The 19,615-nt window shown below is 41.0% G+C and overlaps 1 protein-coding gene across 6 annotated transcripts in view; it reads left to right on the plus strand.

The window, feature by feature from the left end:
- Ocrl (OCRL inositol polyphosphate-5-phosphatase) overlaps positions 1–19,615 on the plus strand; it is a 56,346-nt gene that overhangs the window by 24,848 nt on the left and 11,883 nt on the right. For all 6 annotated transcript variants that reach the window (XM_090326828.1, XM_090326822.1, XM_090326825.1 and 3 more), the window contains 5 exons: positions 1,129–1,238; positions 3,021–3,156; positions 12,382–12,492; positions 13,526–13,691; positions 13,937–14,172. In XM_090326828.1, the coding sequence (XP_090182954.1) occupies positions 1,129–1,238; positions 3,021–3,156; positions 12,382–12,492; positions 13,526–13,691; positions 13,937–14,172 (759 nt within the window). The remainder of the gene's footprint in view (positions 1–1,128; positions 1,239–3,020; positions 3,157–12,381; positions 12,493–13,525; positions 13,692–13,936; positions 14,173–19,615) is intronic.

Here is a 19,615-nt window from a genome sequence, read left to right on the forward strand (position 1 = left end):
AACATGTTAAAGGATATAAGGCAATCTCAGAAAAAGAAATATTGCATGTTTTTGCTCATATGCAGAATCTATGTATACTAATACATGATAGTAAGAGACAGACTGGGGGGATCAAGTAGGAGGAAGGAAGGGGAAATGCAAAGGAGGTATATATAAATAGAAGTATATGTATATGAAAATAGCACAGTGGAACCCACTTAAACCTGCTTGAAAGAAGGAAGGAGGGAACTGAAGAAAGACTAATAAATGGGGGGTAAATTTGGTCAAAGCACACTATATGTATGTATGTTAATATCACAGTGAAGTTCATTTGTGCAGTTGAAGTATACATTTTTTTTAAATTAGCAACGTTAACCCAGGTTCTAGTAATCCTCACTACTTTGGAAACTAAGATCTGAGGATCAAAGTACAAAGCCAGCCAGCATGGGCAGAAAAGTCTTGGACACTTATCTCAAAATTAACCAGCAAAAAGCCAGAAGTAAGCTGGATGGACGTGGTGGCTCACACCTGTAATCCTAGCTACTCAGGAGGCTGAGGTCTGAGGATCAAGGTACAAAGCCATCCGGGCACAAAAGGACCTGAGACTCTTATCTCCAATTAACCTCTAGAAAATGGGAAGTGGGGCTTGGCTCCAAGGGCAGGGCAGTAACCTTGAGCTCTTCAGAGAACTCAGGGACAACGCCCAGGCCCAGGGTAGGGTGGTAGCCTTGAGCTGAATAGCTCAGCGATAGTGTCTAGGCTGAGTTCAAGCCCCAAGACCCACAAAAAAGCCAGAAATAGGGGTGTGGTTCAAGTGGTTGAGTGCCAGCCTTGAACAAAAAAAAAATCAAGGAAGAGCTCAAGGCTTTGAATTAAAACTCCAGTTCCAGTACCACACAGAAAATAGCAATGTGCTAATAATGAACTTACATACTATGTAAATGCAGAGCTTTAATTCATAGGATACATATGTACAACTGTATATTCTCACAGTTGTACAAGCTGTGCGACTGGGTACTTAGTGATTGTCATTTTTATTAAGGTGTATATAGAAGTGTGTTATATGTGTATGATAGCAATATGAAGGATATACTGCTTATACTGCTATATTAAGATCACGCTGCTTACACCATACTTCTGTCTATCTAGCTAAATATTCAGCGCACACAGAAAAAAGCTTTTGTTGACTTCAATGAAGGTGAAATCAACTTTATCCCCACTTATAAGTATGACTCTAAAACTGATCGATGGGACTCCAGGTAAAGTAATAAGAATCTTCTCACAGAACAGGTTAGGGCATGGTCTTATTGGTATCCTCTCATTCCTGCTAAAAATCTAAGCATTTTTTAGGTCATACTATAAGTAGATATAAAAACCCTCATGGCTCAGTGCTGTTACAAAAGAATTTTAAATTCCTATTTACCCAAAAGTGAGCTTATCTTAAGGAGAGTATTTATGGGTCAGAGCTATAAGGTTTTGTGAACTGTCTGCCTTTTTTCTGTCATCTCAGCAGACTTTTTGCTGATCTTGCACCTATTTCTTAGCTAGTGCCCACTTATGACTCTTTCTCCTACACTGCCTCTCAACTGTTTAACTCCAGATACCAGAAATTAAATACAAAGAGCTATGAAACCATCTTGTATCACCGTAGTCCGTAATCTTCAGAATACATTAGACTCTTGGGAAATTATCTTAAAAATTATGATGCCTAGGCTGGGAATGTGGCCTAGTAGTAGTAAAGTGCTTGCCTAGAATGCACAAAACCCTGGGTTTGATTCCTTGGTACCACATACACAGAAAAAGCCGGACATAGTGCTGTGGCTCAAGTGGTAGAGCACTAGCCTTGCTTACAGAGTGGCTCAAGGACAGTGCCCAGGCCCTGAGTGCGACTGGCAAAAAAATTAATGATGCCTACATTCCACATTTGCTACTGCTGTGGAAAAACAATAACAGAGAAGCATTTTGTAGGAGTCATTTCATCTAATCAGCAAATATGTATCCTGGCTAGTAGGTTTATGGTAACTATTTTTCCTCTACCTACTATTTCTTTGTTTTCTGGTTTATTGAACACACATTAAAAGGAGAAACCCTGGACATACTCAGTTGCTTCAGACTGCAGGAGCACTGGGATGGGGAGGGGTGGGGTGAAGTAGGAAGAGTCTGTTTTCCAGCGGTATCGGTATCGCTGGGAGCTACTCAGCAGATGAAAAGTGACACTGATAGATCTTGTACACTGAGCCACTTGTCTTCTCACCTGACTTGAGATCTAACTGAATAGGAGTCGCTCACTTTGTAGATCAGGTGTACAAGACTTGGTTATTTTAATAGCACAGGCTTTATCCTATCCTTGGTATTATACAGACTGTTATATGCTCAGATCTACAAGCATGGATGTTTATCTGTATCTGAGAAAGTAGATTTAGCCAGAAATTTAATCTAGTCTAGGAATGTTTAGACTGGATTAGAGTGTCACTATAGTTCATAGAGCAAAAGAAGAGGAAATGATGAGAATAGAATCCTGATGTGAGGGTTGGGAGTTTGACCTAGTAGTAGAGTGCTTGCCTAGCATGCATAAAGACCCAGGTTCGATTCCTTGGTATCACATACACAGAAAAAACACTGGAGTGGTGCTGTGGCTTAAGTGGTAGAGCACTAGCCTTGAGGGAGGCCCAACAATAGTGCTCAGGCCCTGAGGTCAAGCCCCAGGACTGGCATAAAAAAATGAATCTTGATGTGAGGGCTTTAAGAAGGTGCTATTATATTTTTTTCTGTGGTAACATTGTTGAAGGTGGGGCCCTCATCTTAGGATAACCATTGAATCCTTCATTACATAATTATTTACTGGGTGCTAGAGGTTTAGCAGCAGACAAGCATAGTCCCTTCGTACAGTTTCTAATGTAAGAGGAAAGATAGATAGTTTAAGAAGGAATCCATAGTTTATGGGCACATAGAGCTGGAGGGCATAACCCGATCTCAATCAGCTTATGTTACTCTGTCCGTTTGTCCTATGTTCTCTTTATAACTCATTTCTTTATTTACAGTGGTAAGTGTCGGGTCCCAGCATGGTGTGACCGAATTTTATGGAGAGGAACAAATATTAATCAGATGCATTACCGGAGTCACATGGAACTGAAAACTAGTGACCACAAGCCCGTCAGTGCTCTCTTCCATATTGGGGTAAACACTTGTTCATTCATCTGTGTGTTAAGGACTTATTTCTGTATTTATTTTGAGAACATTACTTAGACTCAGAATGGAGTAGTAATTCAGCGAACTACCAATGCTCTGTAACTGAGTGATCATTTGTAAAGTTGAGGATTGGGTGCCCTAGACTTCCCCAAATGTTATCCTTAAAGCTGTTCATGTTGCGGCCGGGAGCGTAAACCAGTGGTAGAGTGCTGGCCTAGCATGCATGAAGCCCTAGGTTCGATTCCTTGGTACCATGTATACAGAAAACCCAGAGTGTTGCTACTGTGGAGCAACACAGATATGGGGAGGGACACCCAGGGCTAGCCTGAAGTCCCCCGGAGCCGAGCGAGATGGTAAGTATCGATGACCCAGCCATCCCCCAATTACCAGGGAAGAAAAAACCACACTGAGTCAGGAGCAGTGTCAACCATGAAAGCGCATCTCTCTGCTGATCTCTCTTTATTGCGACAGACAATTAGTTACATACTGTTGGGGAAAGAGAAGGTGGGAACTGGGAAGCTAGCCAATAGGAAGAGGGCCACTGTGCTACCACTAAGGGTCTGGAGGAAACTTTTAGGTACTGGCCAGGACAAGTGCAGGAAAGCCCGCGAGACCTGCGCTGCTGCGAGACCTGCGCAGCTGCGGGGGGCTCAGTCGAGTCACGTACACAGAGATGCCTTAAGAGAGGTATGCAAGGAGTGAATGCCTGGCCAAAGCCCTTTAATGGCTGGTGAGCCGGAATCAGGCCTCAGATGGAGATCAGGCCCCAACAACTCCCCCTTTTTTGTTTATTAAAACAGGAGGGACAAGCGCACAAAGCCCCTGTCTTAGGTCGTGTCATGGGTGCCACCTCTGAGGTACAACACCAGAGGAGGCACTGTACCTGAAATGGTGGAGCACTAGCCTTGAGCAAGTGTCCAAGAACAGTGCCTAGGCCCTGAGTTCAAGACCTAGCACTGACAAAAAAAACAGTTCATGTGTCAGGCCTTCTAACTGACAGAAGTTTCTCATGTTACACAGTAACATGTAGTTTTTTACATTTCTTTTTGTTAAAAAATATAATTGTCAGGGTGATGTATAGAAGGGTTACATTCATCAGGTAGTGAGTACATTACTTCTTGAACATTGACATCCCTTCTCATGTTTTTCTCTGACTTTCCCTCCCCGTGCCCCTCCCAAGTGAAAAGTTCATTTTCAAAATATTGTCTTGTGAATATCCTTGTTATATTGGTTCACCCTTTGTCCTTTGCCTCATTATCTTATTTTTCACCTTAACTTCCCTATTTCAAATAAACAAACATACAATACACCCAGTACAAAGTCTGATATAGCAACAGCAGAGGAGAAACCATAAGAGGGGAAAAAGAAATAACTTCACATAATAAGTTAAAAATAACAACCACAAAGTAAACCTCTTTTTTCCATATGCTGGATTTCATTTCACTTAGCCTCATCCTGTATGGACATATGTACATAGCTGTTTAGCTATTGTGATCCACTCCTAAGAAAATCTTAGATGCATGCTAGTTATTACAAATGAAGGAAAGCATGAAGCCTATATTAGTTATTTTTTCTTTTTCTAGTTATGGGCTTGAACTCAGTGCCTGAGCACTGTCCTTGTACTTTCTCAAGGCTAGAACTCTATCATTTGAGCCTCAGCACCACTTCTTAAAACTAGGGAACTGCCAGAGTCTATATTCGTACAAAACAGCAATCAAGTCACAATTAGATTAAACGAGAAGCTTTAACATTGCCGAAGTCATCCTGATAAGAAGTGATTGACATTGCCTAAAGTTACCCTGATAAGAGCTTACTTTCTTGTGTACACAGTTATGTGGGTCCAAGGTCACTGACCCCACAGTCAGCCCCCAACACACCAATAGTATAGTTAGCCACATCCCTGCTAGCATTTGTTGTTACTACATTTCTAGATAATGGCCGTTTTAACTGGGATGAGATGGAATCTCAAAGTTGTTTTGATTTGCATTTCTTTTATGGCCAGGGATCTTGAACATTTCTTTATGTGTCTGTTGGCCATTCCTTTGTATTTTTTGCCAGTCTTAGGGCTTGAACTCAGGGTCTGGGCACTGTCCTTGGACACATTTTGCTCAAGGCTAGTGCTCTGTCACTTGAGCCAAAGTGCCACTTCCAGGTTTTTCTGTGTATGTAGTGTCGAAGAATTGAACCCAGGGCTGCATGGTTGCTAGGTGAGCACTCTACCACTAGGCTACATTTCCAGCCTATATATATATATATGTGTATATATATATATATGTATATATATATATATATATATATACATAGCCAGTCCTGTGGCTTGAGCTCAGGGCCTGAGCATTGTCCTTGGGCTTTCTCAAGGCTAGCACTTTACCACTTGAGACACAGCACCACTTCTGGCTTTTTCTATGTATGTGGAGTGCTGAGGAATCAAACCTGGATCTTCGAGCATGTTAGGCAAGCACTGTTACCACAAGGCCAAACTCCCAGCCCTAGAATATATTTTTTAAAGAAAATATTTTAAATTTTATCAAGGCAATCAGAGGTTTATGTTTGGCTCCATTTTGTGATTTTTGTATTATAGAGAGATTTTTTAACCTGTGGGGATCAAACCCATGGCTTTGTGCATTCGTAAATATGCAAAAGCACTGACTTACAACCCCAGCACTTGTTTTGAAATGTTAAAAACATAGTGATCAATAATAGTAAGTGCTCCTCATAGAGCAGCTAATAGCTGTGTGCCAGGAGGTCTGGTGTTTGCGATGTGCACATATCTCCTTTACTTCCCACAATAACACTTTGACTTAACTATTTCCCTTCAACAGATAAACAGATAGAGAACCAAGGACTTTAAACCACGTCTCGGAGATCCACATCTTAAGTCTGTTTAACTATTAATCCTGTGCTTTTTCCACAACCCTACTCTTTCCCTATAATTCTAAGGTATTCATTGACGGACTATGCCTTTAGTTGCTACTGATAGCTTAATTCTAGTGTAGACTTGGAAGCTTCCTTAATCCTATATTCATTGACTGACTATGCCTTTAGTTGCTACTGATAGCTTAATTCTAGTGTAGACTTGGAAGCTACCTTAATCCATTTTAGGAGGATGTCTTTCCTAAAACTTCAACCTCCATTTAATCAACTATGCTTGGCTTTTCTGTTTGTATTTTTGTTCAGAATCTTTAAATACTCCATTTACATTATTCCATAGTTCCCAATAAAGTATTTAGTTTCTGGGCTGGGAGTTTGGCCTAGTGTTTGCCTAGCATGAATGAAGACCCAGGTTCAATTCCTCAGTACCACATACATAGAAAAGCCAGAAGTGGTGCTGTGGCTCAAGTGATAGAGCTCTAGCCTTCAGAAAAAACCCAAGGACATTGCTCAGGCTCTGAGCTCAAGCACAGGACTGGCAAAAAACAGACAAACAAAACAGTTTCATTCTAGGCATAGACTTGAGCAGGACTCGAGATGGAGTGCTTACCTGGCAAATATCAGGTTCTGAGTTCAATCCTCAGCACTACCAAAATGTTTTTCTAGGCTCTATGTATATCTCTATATATGTATGTGTATTTTGCCAATTATGGGGCTTGAACTATGGGACTGGGTGCTGTCCCTGAGCTCTTCAGCTCAAGGCTAGCACGCTGCCACTTGAGCTACAGTGCCACTTCTGGTCTTCACGGTCTTTGGTGCCTTGGCTGGCTTTGAACTGTCATCCTCAGATCTCAGCCTTCTGAGTAGCTAGGATTATAGGCACCCAGGTGACTTTCTGTATATTTTTGTGTACCTGTTTAAAAACTGTCTATTTGCAGATGGCTCAATTGGTAGAGCTCTAATCTTGAGAAAGCCCAAGGATAGTGCTCAGGCCCTGAGCTCAAGACCAGGATTGGCAAAAAAAGAGTATCATAAACTTTTCTGGCTTTAAATTGTGATCTTCATATCTTAGTCTCCTGGTTAGCTAGGATTTTTTTTTTAAATTTGTGTTGGTGGATTGTCATAGGGCTTAAACTCTGAGCCTGGGTGCTTCCCCTGAGCAGTTCAGCTCAAGGCTAGTGCTCTATCATTTTGAGCCACAATGCCATTTCTGGTTTTCCAGTGGCTAATTGGAGATAAACGTTTCACAGACTTTCATGCTTGGGCTGGCTTTGAACTGTGATCCTCAGATCTCAGCCTCCTGAGTAGCTAGGATTAGAGGCATGAGTCTTGATTTTTACCTGCAACTGCAACCCTCCTATTTTATATTTTCCATAGTAGCTAAAATGACAGATGTACACCACCATGCCTGGCTTTTGCTGTTCAGCTGGGGTTTAGTGAACTTTTTGATCAGGATGTCCTGGAACCATAGTCCTCTTGATCTTTGGATTATGGGACGAACCACTGCATTCCAGCTTGTATTTTTAAAAAAGGGTTTTCTTTTAGTTTTTAATGATTTTTGAATTACACATCAATTTAGAAGAGCTTTTTCTTTAATGATCTAAACAGAATTTATAGTTAAGATTAAAGTTCAATCCCTGTTATTAAAATTTCAACTTTTCCTAAACCATTACTCCCAAACCAGTCCAACTCCTACTATTGTCTACTAGAATTTTCTGTGACATAGAAATATCCTGTATTTGTGCTGTCTAGTCCAGTGGCTTCTACCTGTAATGGCTATTGAAATGTGGCTAATAGTACTGACTACTAAATTTTAATGATGTTTAATTTAAGTCATTTTAATGTGACTTCATATGTGGCTAGTGCCTATATATTATAAGGTATAGGTCTAGACCTTTCCATATGCATTTTTTGCCAGTCCTGGAGCTTGAACTCCCAGCCTGGCCACTATTCTTACTCACATTTTGCTCAAGGCTAGTCATCTGTCACTTGAGCTATAGCACTACTTCTTGCTTTTTCTGTGTATGTGGTACCAGGCAAGCACTCTATCACTAGGCCATGCTCCCAGCCCTCTATGTGCATTTGTGTATTTATTTAGTTTTACTTATTATTATTTTTTTTGTTGGTCGTAGAGCTTGAACTCTGGGCTTGGATGCTGTTCCTGAGCCCTTCAGCTCAAGGCTACCACCCTGCACCTTGAGCCACAGCTCCACTTCCGGTTTTCTCTTGGTTAATTGGAGATAAGAGTTTCACAGTCTTTAGTGCTCAGGCTGGCTTAGAACCTCGATCCTCAGATCTCAGGCTCCTGAATAGCCAGGAGTACAGGTGTGAGCTACCATGCCCAGCTTTCAGTAACTTTTTTTAAAAAAACTTTTTGTTGTTGTTGTTTGCCAGTCCTGGGTCTTGAGCTCAGTGCCTAGATACTTCCTTTGGACCTTTTTGCTCAAGGGTAGTGCTCTGCCACTTGAACTACACCGCCACTTCTGGCTTTTTCTGAGTATTTGGAATCAAACCCAGGACTTCCTGCATGTTGGGTGAGGACTCTACTACTGGGCTATGCCCCCTCCCCCTTTTTGTGGCCTTTTTTGTTATTTTTTTTTTGCCAGTCCTGGGCTTGAGCTCAGAGCCTGAGCACTGTCCTTAGACTTTCTCAAGGCTAGAGCTCTACCACTTGAACCTCAGCACCACTTCCAGCTTTTTTCTATGTATGTGGTACTGAGGAATCGAACCCGGGTCTTCATGCATGCTAGCAAGCACTTTAACCACTAGGCCAGACTCCCAGCCCCCTTTTTTGTTATTTTTTAATGGCAGTTCTGGGGCTTGAACTTGGGGCCTAGGCACTGGCTTTGGGGGATTAATTGGAGATAAGTAGTCCTATGATTATAAGTAGCTAGCATTATTTGTGTGAGCCATCAGTGACTAAAGATATTCGGTCTTCATGTTCACCAGGTTCCAGTGGCTCATGCCTGTAATTGTAGCTACTCAGGAAGCTGAGATTTGAAAATTACAGTTCAAAGCCAGCTTGGGCAGGAAAGTTCATGAGATTCTAATATTTAGTTATTATCAGAAAAAGCTGGATGTGGCTCAGGTGGTGGAGTGCTATATTTTAGCTAAAGGACCCCAGGGACAGTGCCCAGGCCCAGAGTTCAAGTTCCAGGACTGCCACAAAAAGTCTGATGCTTTACTGACTGCACTATTCAGACTCTTTGTTTTTAACATTTAATGTGTCTTAGCTGGGTATGGTGGCTCACGCCTATAGTCCTAGCTACTCAGGAGGCTGAGATCTGAGGATCAAGGTTCAAAGCCAAAGCCAGCCCAGCCCAGGCATTAAGGTCCATGAAACTCTTATCTGCAATTAACCACCAGAAAACCAGAAGTGGCACTGTGGCTCAAGGGGTAGGATGGTAGCCTTCAACTGAAGAGCTCAGGGACAGCATGAAGGCCCAGAGTTCAAGACCCACAATTGACAAAAAAAAAAGTGTCTTAGAGAGCTGTCCATAGTACCTGGCTCATTGTGGTTTTTTTTCTGAATTTCTGATTTTGTTGGTAGTTTCCTCTTCTGAAATTAGAATTTGCTTGGTGTTGAAATTCTTTGTTGCTTTCCCATTATCTTTATTATGTCATAGAATTATGTTAACCACTAAGAAAAAGTTTGCTTTTATTGAGTAACCACTTCATATTTTGGACTCTTGGGCATACTATGATTAGAGGCTTTAAAAACCACATTATATTTCCAACACCATTGGCACCAATGACTGATAGCATAGGAGCAAATGTTCTGTGGCTAATTAATTTCAGAAGAACTTGTCATGGGCTGGCTGAGATTAAGCTGAGATAAAGTTCCACCTCTACCCTTGGTACTGTGAAATTTCCATGTTTCAATGGATATAGAATTTGTCTATTGACCTTTGAAAAATATATAGATGCATGGACCACATCCTTCAAAATTATGGTTAATAGGTTTAGACACCTGTGATTTTAAGATTTATGTATGTTGATTCTATCTCCTAACTGGGACTTTGGAAAGAACATAGTGAGTAGTCCAGATGTCACTTTGGTATGAACTAAGGCAGTGAGAAAATAAACTGATATTTTATTTTGTTTGTCATGTGGCTTGAACTCAGGGTGTGATCACTGATCTTGGATTTTTGTGCTCAAGACTATTGTTCCACTAACTACTATGACCCACAATTCCACTTCCATTTTCTGGTTGATAATTGGAGATAAAAAGCCTCAGAGTTTTTGCTGTCCAGGCTGGCTTTAAATTGTAGTCTTCAGATCTTAGCTAAAATTAAAGGCATGAGCCACTGGCACTTGGCTAAACTGACCTATTATATCTCAGTGTTCTCAACTGTCATAATATGCCTTGCAGAATGTGAAAATTAAAAAGCATTTGTAAAACATTGTTTGAGGGACTGGGAAGATGGCTTAGTGGTAGAGTGCTTGCTTATCATGCATAAAGCCCTGGGTTCAATTCTTTAGTACAACACAAACAGAAAAAGCTGGAACTGTGGTAGAGTACCAGCCTTTACCACAGAGATGCTGAGGGACAATGCCCAGGCTGAGTTCAAGCCCTAGTACTAGTTAAAAAAAATACTGTGTGAAATAAAAAAAGTTACTTTTTTACATATAAAATTAATCTAAAGGGTTTGAAATTGGTCAAGATGCATTATACTCATAAACTGATATGCTGAAATAAAACCTCTCAATATAACTACTTCAAAATAATTCTTGGCTAGGCGTGGTGGCTCACGCCTGTGATCTTAGCTATTCAGGAGGCTAAGATCTGAGGATCATGGTTCAAAGCCAACCCAGGCACATAAATGTCTGTGAAACTCCCATCTCCATTTAATCACTAGAAACCCAGAAGTGGCTCTGTGGCTTCAAGGGGTAGAGCGGGTAGCCTTGAGCTGAAGAGCTCAGGGATAGCACCCAAGCCCAGATTTCAAGTCCCACAACTGAAAAAAAAATTAAAATTTAAAAATTAATTCCTTAAGAAATGATCCTCAGTTACCTTAAGAGTTATGGTGCAAATATGTCTATTTAGCTCAACTTTGATGTTATATTTTCCACATCTACTTTATAACCTTTTCTATCTGAATTTGTGTGTGTTTGGGCAGGGGCAGTGTGTTCTGGACACTGTCTCTGACCTTTTTCACTGAAGGTTAATATTGTACCACTTGAGCTACACTTCCACTTCTGGCTTATTAGTGGTTAATTGGAGGTGAGTCTCAGGGGCTTTCCTACTGAGGCTAGCTTTGATCTTCCTCAGATCTCAGCCTCCTGAGTAGTTAGGACTACAGGCATGGGCCACTGGCTTCTGGGTCTTTTTCTTTTAATATGCGTATTTGTGAAATTTTCTATTCTAAGAAGGAAACTTATGTTTCAAGTTAAAATGTTATGTATATTCATTTCTGACCTTGGCTTGTGTGATATTTCAATATTTAAAAATATGGCTATATCAGGTTGGAGATTTTTGGGTCTGTTGAAAGTCTAGATGATTTGTTTGTTGTCAGGGTTTAAGTCTAGTTTGAAAGATTTTCTCAGCCATTTTCTAAAAGGGCCACAGGTTCCATTTACTTTGCTGTTGTGCAGTCTGAGCAGTGATAGGATTTTTGGCATTGCACAGAGCAACTAATGGAGTTCAGTGCTTTAATCCCATTTTCTACAATTTCACTTCTTTCTGATAATTGTTAAGTGTATTTTCACACAGTCATTTTATGAAATGTGAAAAAGTCATTTTTACCACCATCATCACATTTTGTCCAGTGCCAAATTGCCTTAATAATGTATTTGTCCCAAATGTATTAATAAAGTAGTTGTCCCAAATACTTTCTTTTTCTTGTGCAGGAACTCATGGCCTGGGCACTGTCCCTTAGATTTCTTTTTGGCTCACAGCAGGTTTTCTACCACTTGAGCCACAGTTCCACTTCTGGCTTTTGTGTTGGTTAATTGGAGATAAGCGCCTCACAGACTTTCCTGTCCTTCCATGGTTTGAACCACCAGAGCCAAGTCCAAATCTTTATTATTGCCATGCTTCGTAATTTACCTGTTTATTTTTTACCCTGTTAGCCTTTCTTTTAGTGTGTGTTTCTACAGTGTTCATTTGTTTTATGTTTTTTGTTGTACCTTAATTGTTAGAGACTAATTGCATAAGACTAAATAAGGATCTGTTTTCTTGCAGGTGAATATTGTGGATCAAGCAAACTATTAAAGAGAGGACATTGTTTGTACCTGTTTATTTTAAATGATTCCTCTTATAATCAGCTTTAAAAAACTAATTCCTGAGGGAGTTAAACTATGTTGTATATAAGATTGAAAAGAGGATTCATTGTCTTATAGGTGAAGGTTGTGGATGAACGGAGATATCGGAAAGTCTTTGAAGATATCGTACGAATCATGGACAGAATGGAAAATGAATTCCTTCCTTCTTTAGAGCTCAGCAGGAGGGAGGTAAGCAAAATACTTTGCCACCTATCTACTGCCCTTGATGGCTAGCATGTAGGAAATTGTTACTTAAAAAAGGCTGTCAAGGCTGGGAGTTTGGCCTAGTGGTGGAGTGCCTGCCTAGCATGCATGAAGACCAGGGTTTGATTCCTCAGTATCACACACATAAAAAACAGTTAAAAGTGGTGCTGTGGCTCAAGTGGTAGAGCTCTAGCCTTGAGAAAGCCCAAGGACAGTGCTCAGGTCCTGAGTTCAGTCCCTGGGACTGGCAAAAAAAAGGAAAGAAAAGGAAAAGTAACTAAGACCATGTGAGCTGGAGTCACACTGCTTCCATTCCAGTCCACACTACTATTTAGCAAATAAAGGAAGTATCCTGCTTACTTGGAGCAGCTTGCTTTTCTGGCTTATGGAGCTGTTTTGAGGAGTCCATGAGTTAATAGGTGTGAAACTGTTGGAACAGTACCTGGCACCTAGTAAGCCCTCAAACTAGTCTTTTTTTCTTTGCCATTCCTGGAGCTTGAACTCAGGGCCTTGGGTATTGATCTTGGGCTTTCTCAAGGCTCATGCTCTGCTGCTTGAGCTACAGCACCACTTCTGGCTTTTTCTATGTATGTGGTACTGAGGACTCGAACCCTAGTTTTCATTTGTATTAGGCAAGCACTCAACCACTAGGCTAAAATCCTGGCCCTCAAACTAGTCTCTCTTATTCACTATATCAGAGTTGCTGAGTAATTTGTATCTCAGGGCCCATGGACTTGGTTATAGAATGAATGCCTAGACCAAGGTTATATCACCATCTTAGGAGTCCCAGAACAATCTACTTGGCCAAAGAAGGAAAAAGAACTAACTCCTCTATTGGTTTGACTGTTACTATGTATAAAAGTGGATCATGTGGAGTTGGCTTAGTCAGTGTATGCATATGCAGTTACTTGTCTGGTTAATAATTACCTTGTTCTTTATTCATATTCTCTATGGAATAATCCAACTGACTGACTTCCCCTACTAGTGATGCATGGTGTGTTTGTCTGTTATTCCCCAGTTTGTGTTTGAGAATGTGAAGTTTCGACAACTACAAAAAGAGAAGTTCCAGATCAGCAACAATGGACAGGTTCCCTGCCATTTTTCTTTCATCCCTAAGCTTAATGACACCCAATACTGCAAGCCATGGCTTCGGGCTGAACCTTTTGAGGGCTACTTGGAGCCAAGTGAGTTTTTCCTTTTCCATTGTCTCTGTCATCTCCTGAAGATTTCCACCCCATGGTTTAACTTCTTTTCTAACCAAATGTCTCTTACCGTCACTGTCATATTCTTGGTGCTGTCTCTTTTGGGTATTCAAACTCTTTATTGCTTGGTGGTTTTTTAGAAGACACTGCTGCTGTCAATTTTCATACACTTTTTGCACTTCCACTGGAAATTTCTGTATTACTATGTATCATCTCTTGCATTTCAGATGAGACAGTGGACATTTCTCTTGATGTGTATGTCAGCAAAGACTCTGTGACCATCTTGAACTCAGGGGAAGATAAGATTGAAGATATTCTTGTACTTCATCTGGATCGAGGCAAAGATTACTTTTTGACCATCAGTGGAAATTACCTCCCAAGTTGTTTTGGCACATCTTTAGAAGCTTTGTGCCGAATGAAAAGACCAATCCGAGAAGTTCCTGTCACCAAACTCATAGACTTGGTAAGAAGCATCCCAGGACATAAACCTTTACATAAAATTTTCATAATATTTAAGTAGTGACTTCATTACTCATTCTTTCTTTTGGACATGGGAACTGTTACAGTTACAGAAGAATCCCTTTATCTTAATACTGTTTTGATTAGATTGAGCCTGAGAGGCTTAATCTGTACTTAGCTTTTGTCCAGAATATAATAGATTATATTAAACTCACCAAGTAAGATTAAAATTTCCCTTGGAAGGCATAATGCTTACTTAAGTTTTCCTACTGGTGTCTTTTTATATAAATTGCCACGTATGTTAGGCAGAGTGTGTGTCATGCAGTATTATCCTCATTAAGCATCTGAGAAAACTCAGGTATGAGGATATTAACTTGCCTAAAGACAGATAAGTTTAAAAAAAACCTGAAGTTAGTGACCAATCTTTCATCCAGAGTTTCTGACTCTTCTCTTATCCCTCCTTATATTACATTATATGTAACCACAAGAAAAATTCACTGTTTATGAAGATCTAGCCCTATAGTGGAACCCTAAAGTACCTGCATTCAGTCTGTGGAGGTACTTTACAAGTGCAGGTTCCTAGCCACTCACCTCTGGCATTAGTCAGGATCTCAAGTTGAGAATGTTTAATCAGCATCCCACATAGTCATTGTGATTGTGTTTTGAGGCTTATTACTCATTTAATATGGCTCAAAAAAGGAAAGGAGGGTGATTTTGTTCCCACTCCCCCAAGTCAAGTTATAATAGTGATGTTCTAATGAGGAAAATATGTATTATTTTCAGTATCATGCAATTGATTAAATAACAAGTTCATCCTGTTAAGAACCTTATTCTAAATGATTGGATTTGTGTGCAGTCCAAAAAAATTAGGTAAAGTAACAGCCACATGTTGGCCCATCAGAGCAATCAATTCTAGCAGGGAAGGCAAGCACAGAGTGCAGGCTGCTGGTTTGTCTGGGTGTGATCTGTTCTGTTGCCATGGAATTGTTTTAACTGTGACTCAGATAGCAGATGAAAGCATTTGAGTCCAGTCCTAGCATTCTTTTCTTAGAATTATACTTTTTTCCCTAGAGCCCTCAAGACTGAATGCTTTACCTCTGAGAGAAAATCATTTTCATCAGAAATTCATATCTGGCTATCTGTTGTATCTTGCCATTGTTTTTTCTCCTATCATATTCCTGTCTTTCAAATTTACTGTTTCATCTTTTGTCATCCATTTGGAATGGTGTTTTTTCCCCTACCCTCATCCCTTTTTCTTAAACACCATTTCCTAGTTGTCTTTGTCCCAGTTTTTTTTTAATGAAAAGTGACAAATATGTGGGGAAAAAATCCCCAAGGAACAGTACAGTGAACCACTGCATGCCTTACTTACATACATATGCACAAAAACCCATTTGAAATATCAGCTCACTACTTCATACTTCAACCTGCATTTCTTAAGAAAAAGGATAAATTCCTGCATGTATATATCAGCAATATTTCACCCGAAAAAAACTGTTATCTAGCAAAGCATGATACTGTTTTCCTAGAATCCCAGCAAAGACTCGAGGAACTCAAATTTGAAGCCAGCTGACACCACACAGTAAGTTCTTAGGCAGCTAAGCTACTGAGCTGCATACCAGGACACTGTCTGGCAAAATAAAAATCGAAACCAGTAATCCCAGTACTACTTAATAACATCTAGTCTTCCAATTGAATCCATAATTGCTTTCATAGCTTTATTTGAAACCAGGAGGTGGTGATACGAAGGAGTTGCCAGACTGTATCCCAAGTCCTTTTAGAGCCTTTTTAAAGCCAAAATACAATCTGGGTTTATGTAATCCACCTGGTGAGATCTGCCTAGTCTCTTCTCCCTCCCCCTCTTTCTCCCTCCCTCCCTCTCCCCCCTCCCTCCACACCTCCTTCCCCCTTCCCCCTCTCCTCCCCTCCCCCTTCTCCCTCTCCTCCCTCTCTTCCCTGTCCTCTTCTCTCTCCATCCCTCCTCTCCTTCCCTTGCTCCTTCCCCTCCCCCTCCCCCTTCCCTGGGGCTTGAACTTTGGGCCTACGCTCTGTCCCTGAGCCTCTTGAGCCACAGCACCAGATTTTTCTGTCGATGTGGCACTGAGAAATCTAACCCAGGGCTTCATATATGCTAGGCAAGCACTCTACCAATAAACTGCATTCCCAGTCCTGTCTAGTCTCTTTTAGAGGACAGAAATTAAAGGGAAAATTCCTTTAATGCTATGTCTCCCTCTTTTTGGAGATAGAAATAAAGACTTTTTTTTTTTGGTCATGGAACTTGAACTCTGGACCTGGGCATTGTCCTTGAGCTCTTCAGTTCAAGGTTACCATCCCTACCCCTTGAGCCACAGCACCATTTTTGATTTTCTGGTAGTTAATTGGAGATAAGAGTCTCATGGACTTTAGTGCCTGGGCTGGCTTTGAACTGAGATCCTCAGATCTCAGCCTCCTGAGTACCTAGCATTATAGGCATGAGCCACCACACCTGTCATCCCATTTTTTTGAAGTTAAATATAGCTGTCTATTCAAGGTCATATCACTTCCCAAATCTGTTTCTTAATAATTTTTTTGTGTGTTTTCCTATTCTGTGGCTTGGGTCTAGGCGCTGTCTTTGAGTTTTTTTTTTTTTGAGTTATTTTTCTTTATTGTTTTTGAGCCACATCTGTGCTTCTTGCTTTTTAGGGTTGCTATTTAGTGGAAATAAGAGTCTCACAGACTTTCTGGGCTGGCTTTGAAAAATAATTTTAAGATCTCAGCCTCCCGTGTAGCTAGGATTACAAGTATGAGCCACTGGTGCTGGCTTGTATCTTGACATTTTTTTTTTTGCCAGTCCTGGTCTTGGGCTCAGGGCCTGAGCACTGCTCTTGCGCTTTCTCAAGGCTAGAGCTCTACCACTTGAACCTCAGCACCACTTCCAGCTTTTTTCTATGTATGTGGTATGGAGGAATCGAACCCGGGTATTCGTGCATGCTAGGCAAGCACTCAACCACTAGGCCAAACTCCTCACCCTGTATCTTGACATTTTAAAAACAAATCCCTGTATACTATTTCTCCCTCTTTGATTTCATGTAAACTTTAACCCAGATTATTTTTGGTTAGTTATTGGTGGCATTTTTAATACCCTTTGCTATATTTTTTATAGTGTGGAAATAGGTAGAGGGAGGATTAATCAACATAAAACATTTATTTTACGTGAAATGTGTTATAATACATTCTATAACATCAACAAATAGAAAGTCATCAAAATCATGAGGGGAGTCAGGGGGTCTGCAAGGAGCTTCACTTTTTTTGCGCGTATCAGTGATTCAACATTAAAATCACTTTTGTGACAGTCTTGCTTAGGGTTTGAACTCAGGGCCTGGGTGCTGTCCCTGAGCTTTCTGTGCTCGAGGCTACTGTCTACCACTTGAGCCCCAGCTCCAACTCTTGTCTTTTTGGTGCCTAATTGGAGATAAAGTCTCAAAGACTTTCCTGCCCAAGCTGGCTTCAAACCGTGGTCTTCAGATCTCAGCCTCCTAAGGCGTTAAACTGGATTTCAATTGAGAGCCACCATGCCCAACTCTAAAATTAATTAATTAATTAATTAATTAATTATTTTGACTTGAACTCTGGGCTTGGGCACAGTCTCTGAGCTCTTCAGCTCAAGGCTACCACCCTGTCCCTTGAGCCACAGTGCCACTTCCAGTTTTCTGGTGATTAATTGGAGATAAGTGTCTCACAGACTTTAGTGCCCGGTTGGCTTTGAACCGAAATCCTAAGATCTCAGCCTCCTGAGTAGTTAGGAATATAGGCGTAAGCCAACTGCCCGGCTTAAAATAATTTTTAATTACAGAATTGATGGGTTTTTCTCAAATTGTATGTGCATTGTTACCGTGGGGCTTGAACTCTGGGGCTGGGCTTAACTCTGGGGCTGGGCGCTGTCCCTGAGCTCATCAGATCAAGGCTACCACCCTACCCCTAAGCCACAGCTCCACTTCCTTTTTTCTATTGATTAATTAGAGATAAGAGTTTCAGGTCCTTTTGTGCCCAGGCTGACTTTGAACCTCAATCCTCAGATCTCATCCTCCTGAGTAGCTAGGATTACAGGCGTGAGCCACGGCGCCTACCTCACATGTTCTTTTGAACTTTTATTTTGTAGGATTTGGGGTTCTGACAGCCTGTTGCATTTCAGTATTTTTACACTCCTATATTACTCATAAAGTTACCCACATTAGCAATTTATTAGTGAATAAATAAAAAAGTCTAAATAGTAGCATGTTAGATTTTTTTTTTGCCAGTCCTGGGGCTTGAATTCATGGCCTAAGCACTGTCCTTGAGCATTCTCAAGGCTAGCACTATACCATTTGAGCAACAGTACAACTTCTAGCCTTTTCTGGGTATGTGGTACCAGAGACTCGAACCCAGGGCCCTGTACATGCTAGGCAAGCACTCTACCACTAGGCCACACTACCAACTCAGATTTTTTGTTTTTTGGTGCTAATACTGGGGCATGAAATCAGCACTTGGACACTGTCCCTAGGTTTATTTTTGCTCAAGGATGGTATTCTACCACTTGAGCTAGCATGCTACTACTTTGTCTTTTTTGGTTTAAATGGTGCTGCGAAGGGCCGGGAGTTTGACCTAGTGGTAGAGTGCTTGTCCAGCATGCACGAAAACCTGGATTCAATTCCTGTGTATGTGGTACCTATGTAAGCCAGAAGTGGTGCTAAGGCTCAAGTGGTAAAGATCTAGCCTTGAGAAAGTCCAAGGACAGTGAGTGCTCAGGCCCTGAGCTCAAGCCCAGAACTGGCAAAAAAAAAATGGTGCTGAGGAGTCAGACCCAGGGGTTTATGCTCGCTAGGCAAGTACTCTACCACTAAGCCACATTCCTAGCCCTCCCAATCTTTTTCTATTGTTTTTATTTGGTTTCGACCTTCTGAATGTTTCTTTTTTTGACAGTCCCGGGGCTTGAGCTCAGGGACTGAGCACTATCCTTGGGCGAAATTTCCTCAAGGAAAGCACTCTACCACTAGGCCAAACTCCAGGACCTTCTGAATGTTTTTTTAGGCCTAATATTTTTTCTTTTTTTTTTTTAAAACCCAAGATGCCATTACAACACAAGACCATTGTTTGGGCTACCTGTCTTCTCTTGTGGTATGTCCTATAATATTATGATAAATCCAGGTGCCTGTTGCTCACACCTGTAAACCTAGCTACTCAGGAGGCTGAGATCTAAGGATCATGGTTCAAATCCATCTCGTGTAGGCAAGCCTGTGAGACTCTTATCTCCTATTATCTATCAAAAAAGCTGGCAATAGAGCTGTGGCTGAAATGGTACAGCATTAGCCTTGAGCATAAAAGCTCAAGGACAGTGCCTGCACCCTGTGTTCAAACCCCAGGACCAAGGGCAAAGGTGGGAGGGAGGAACAGGGGGAAAGCAAAGGAAAGATGAACATTGTTCAAAAAAA

The sequence above is a fragment of the Megascapheus bottae genome, chromosome X (genome assembly GCF_031878675.1).
Source record: "Megascapheus bottae isolate mThoBot1 chromosome X, mThoBot2.hap1, whole genome shotgun sequence".
NCBI classification, from domain to species: Eukaryota; Metazoa; Chordata; class Mammalia; order Rodentia; family Geomyidae; genus Megascapheus; species Megascapheus bottae.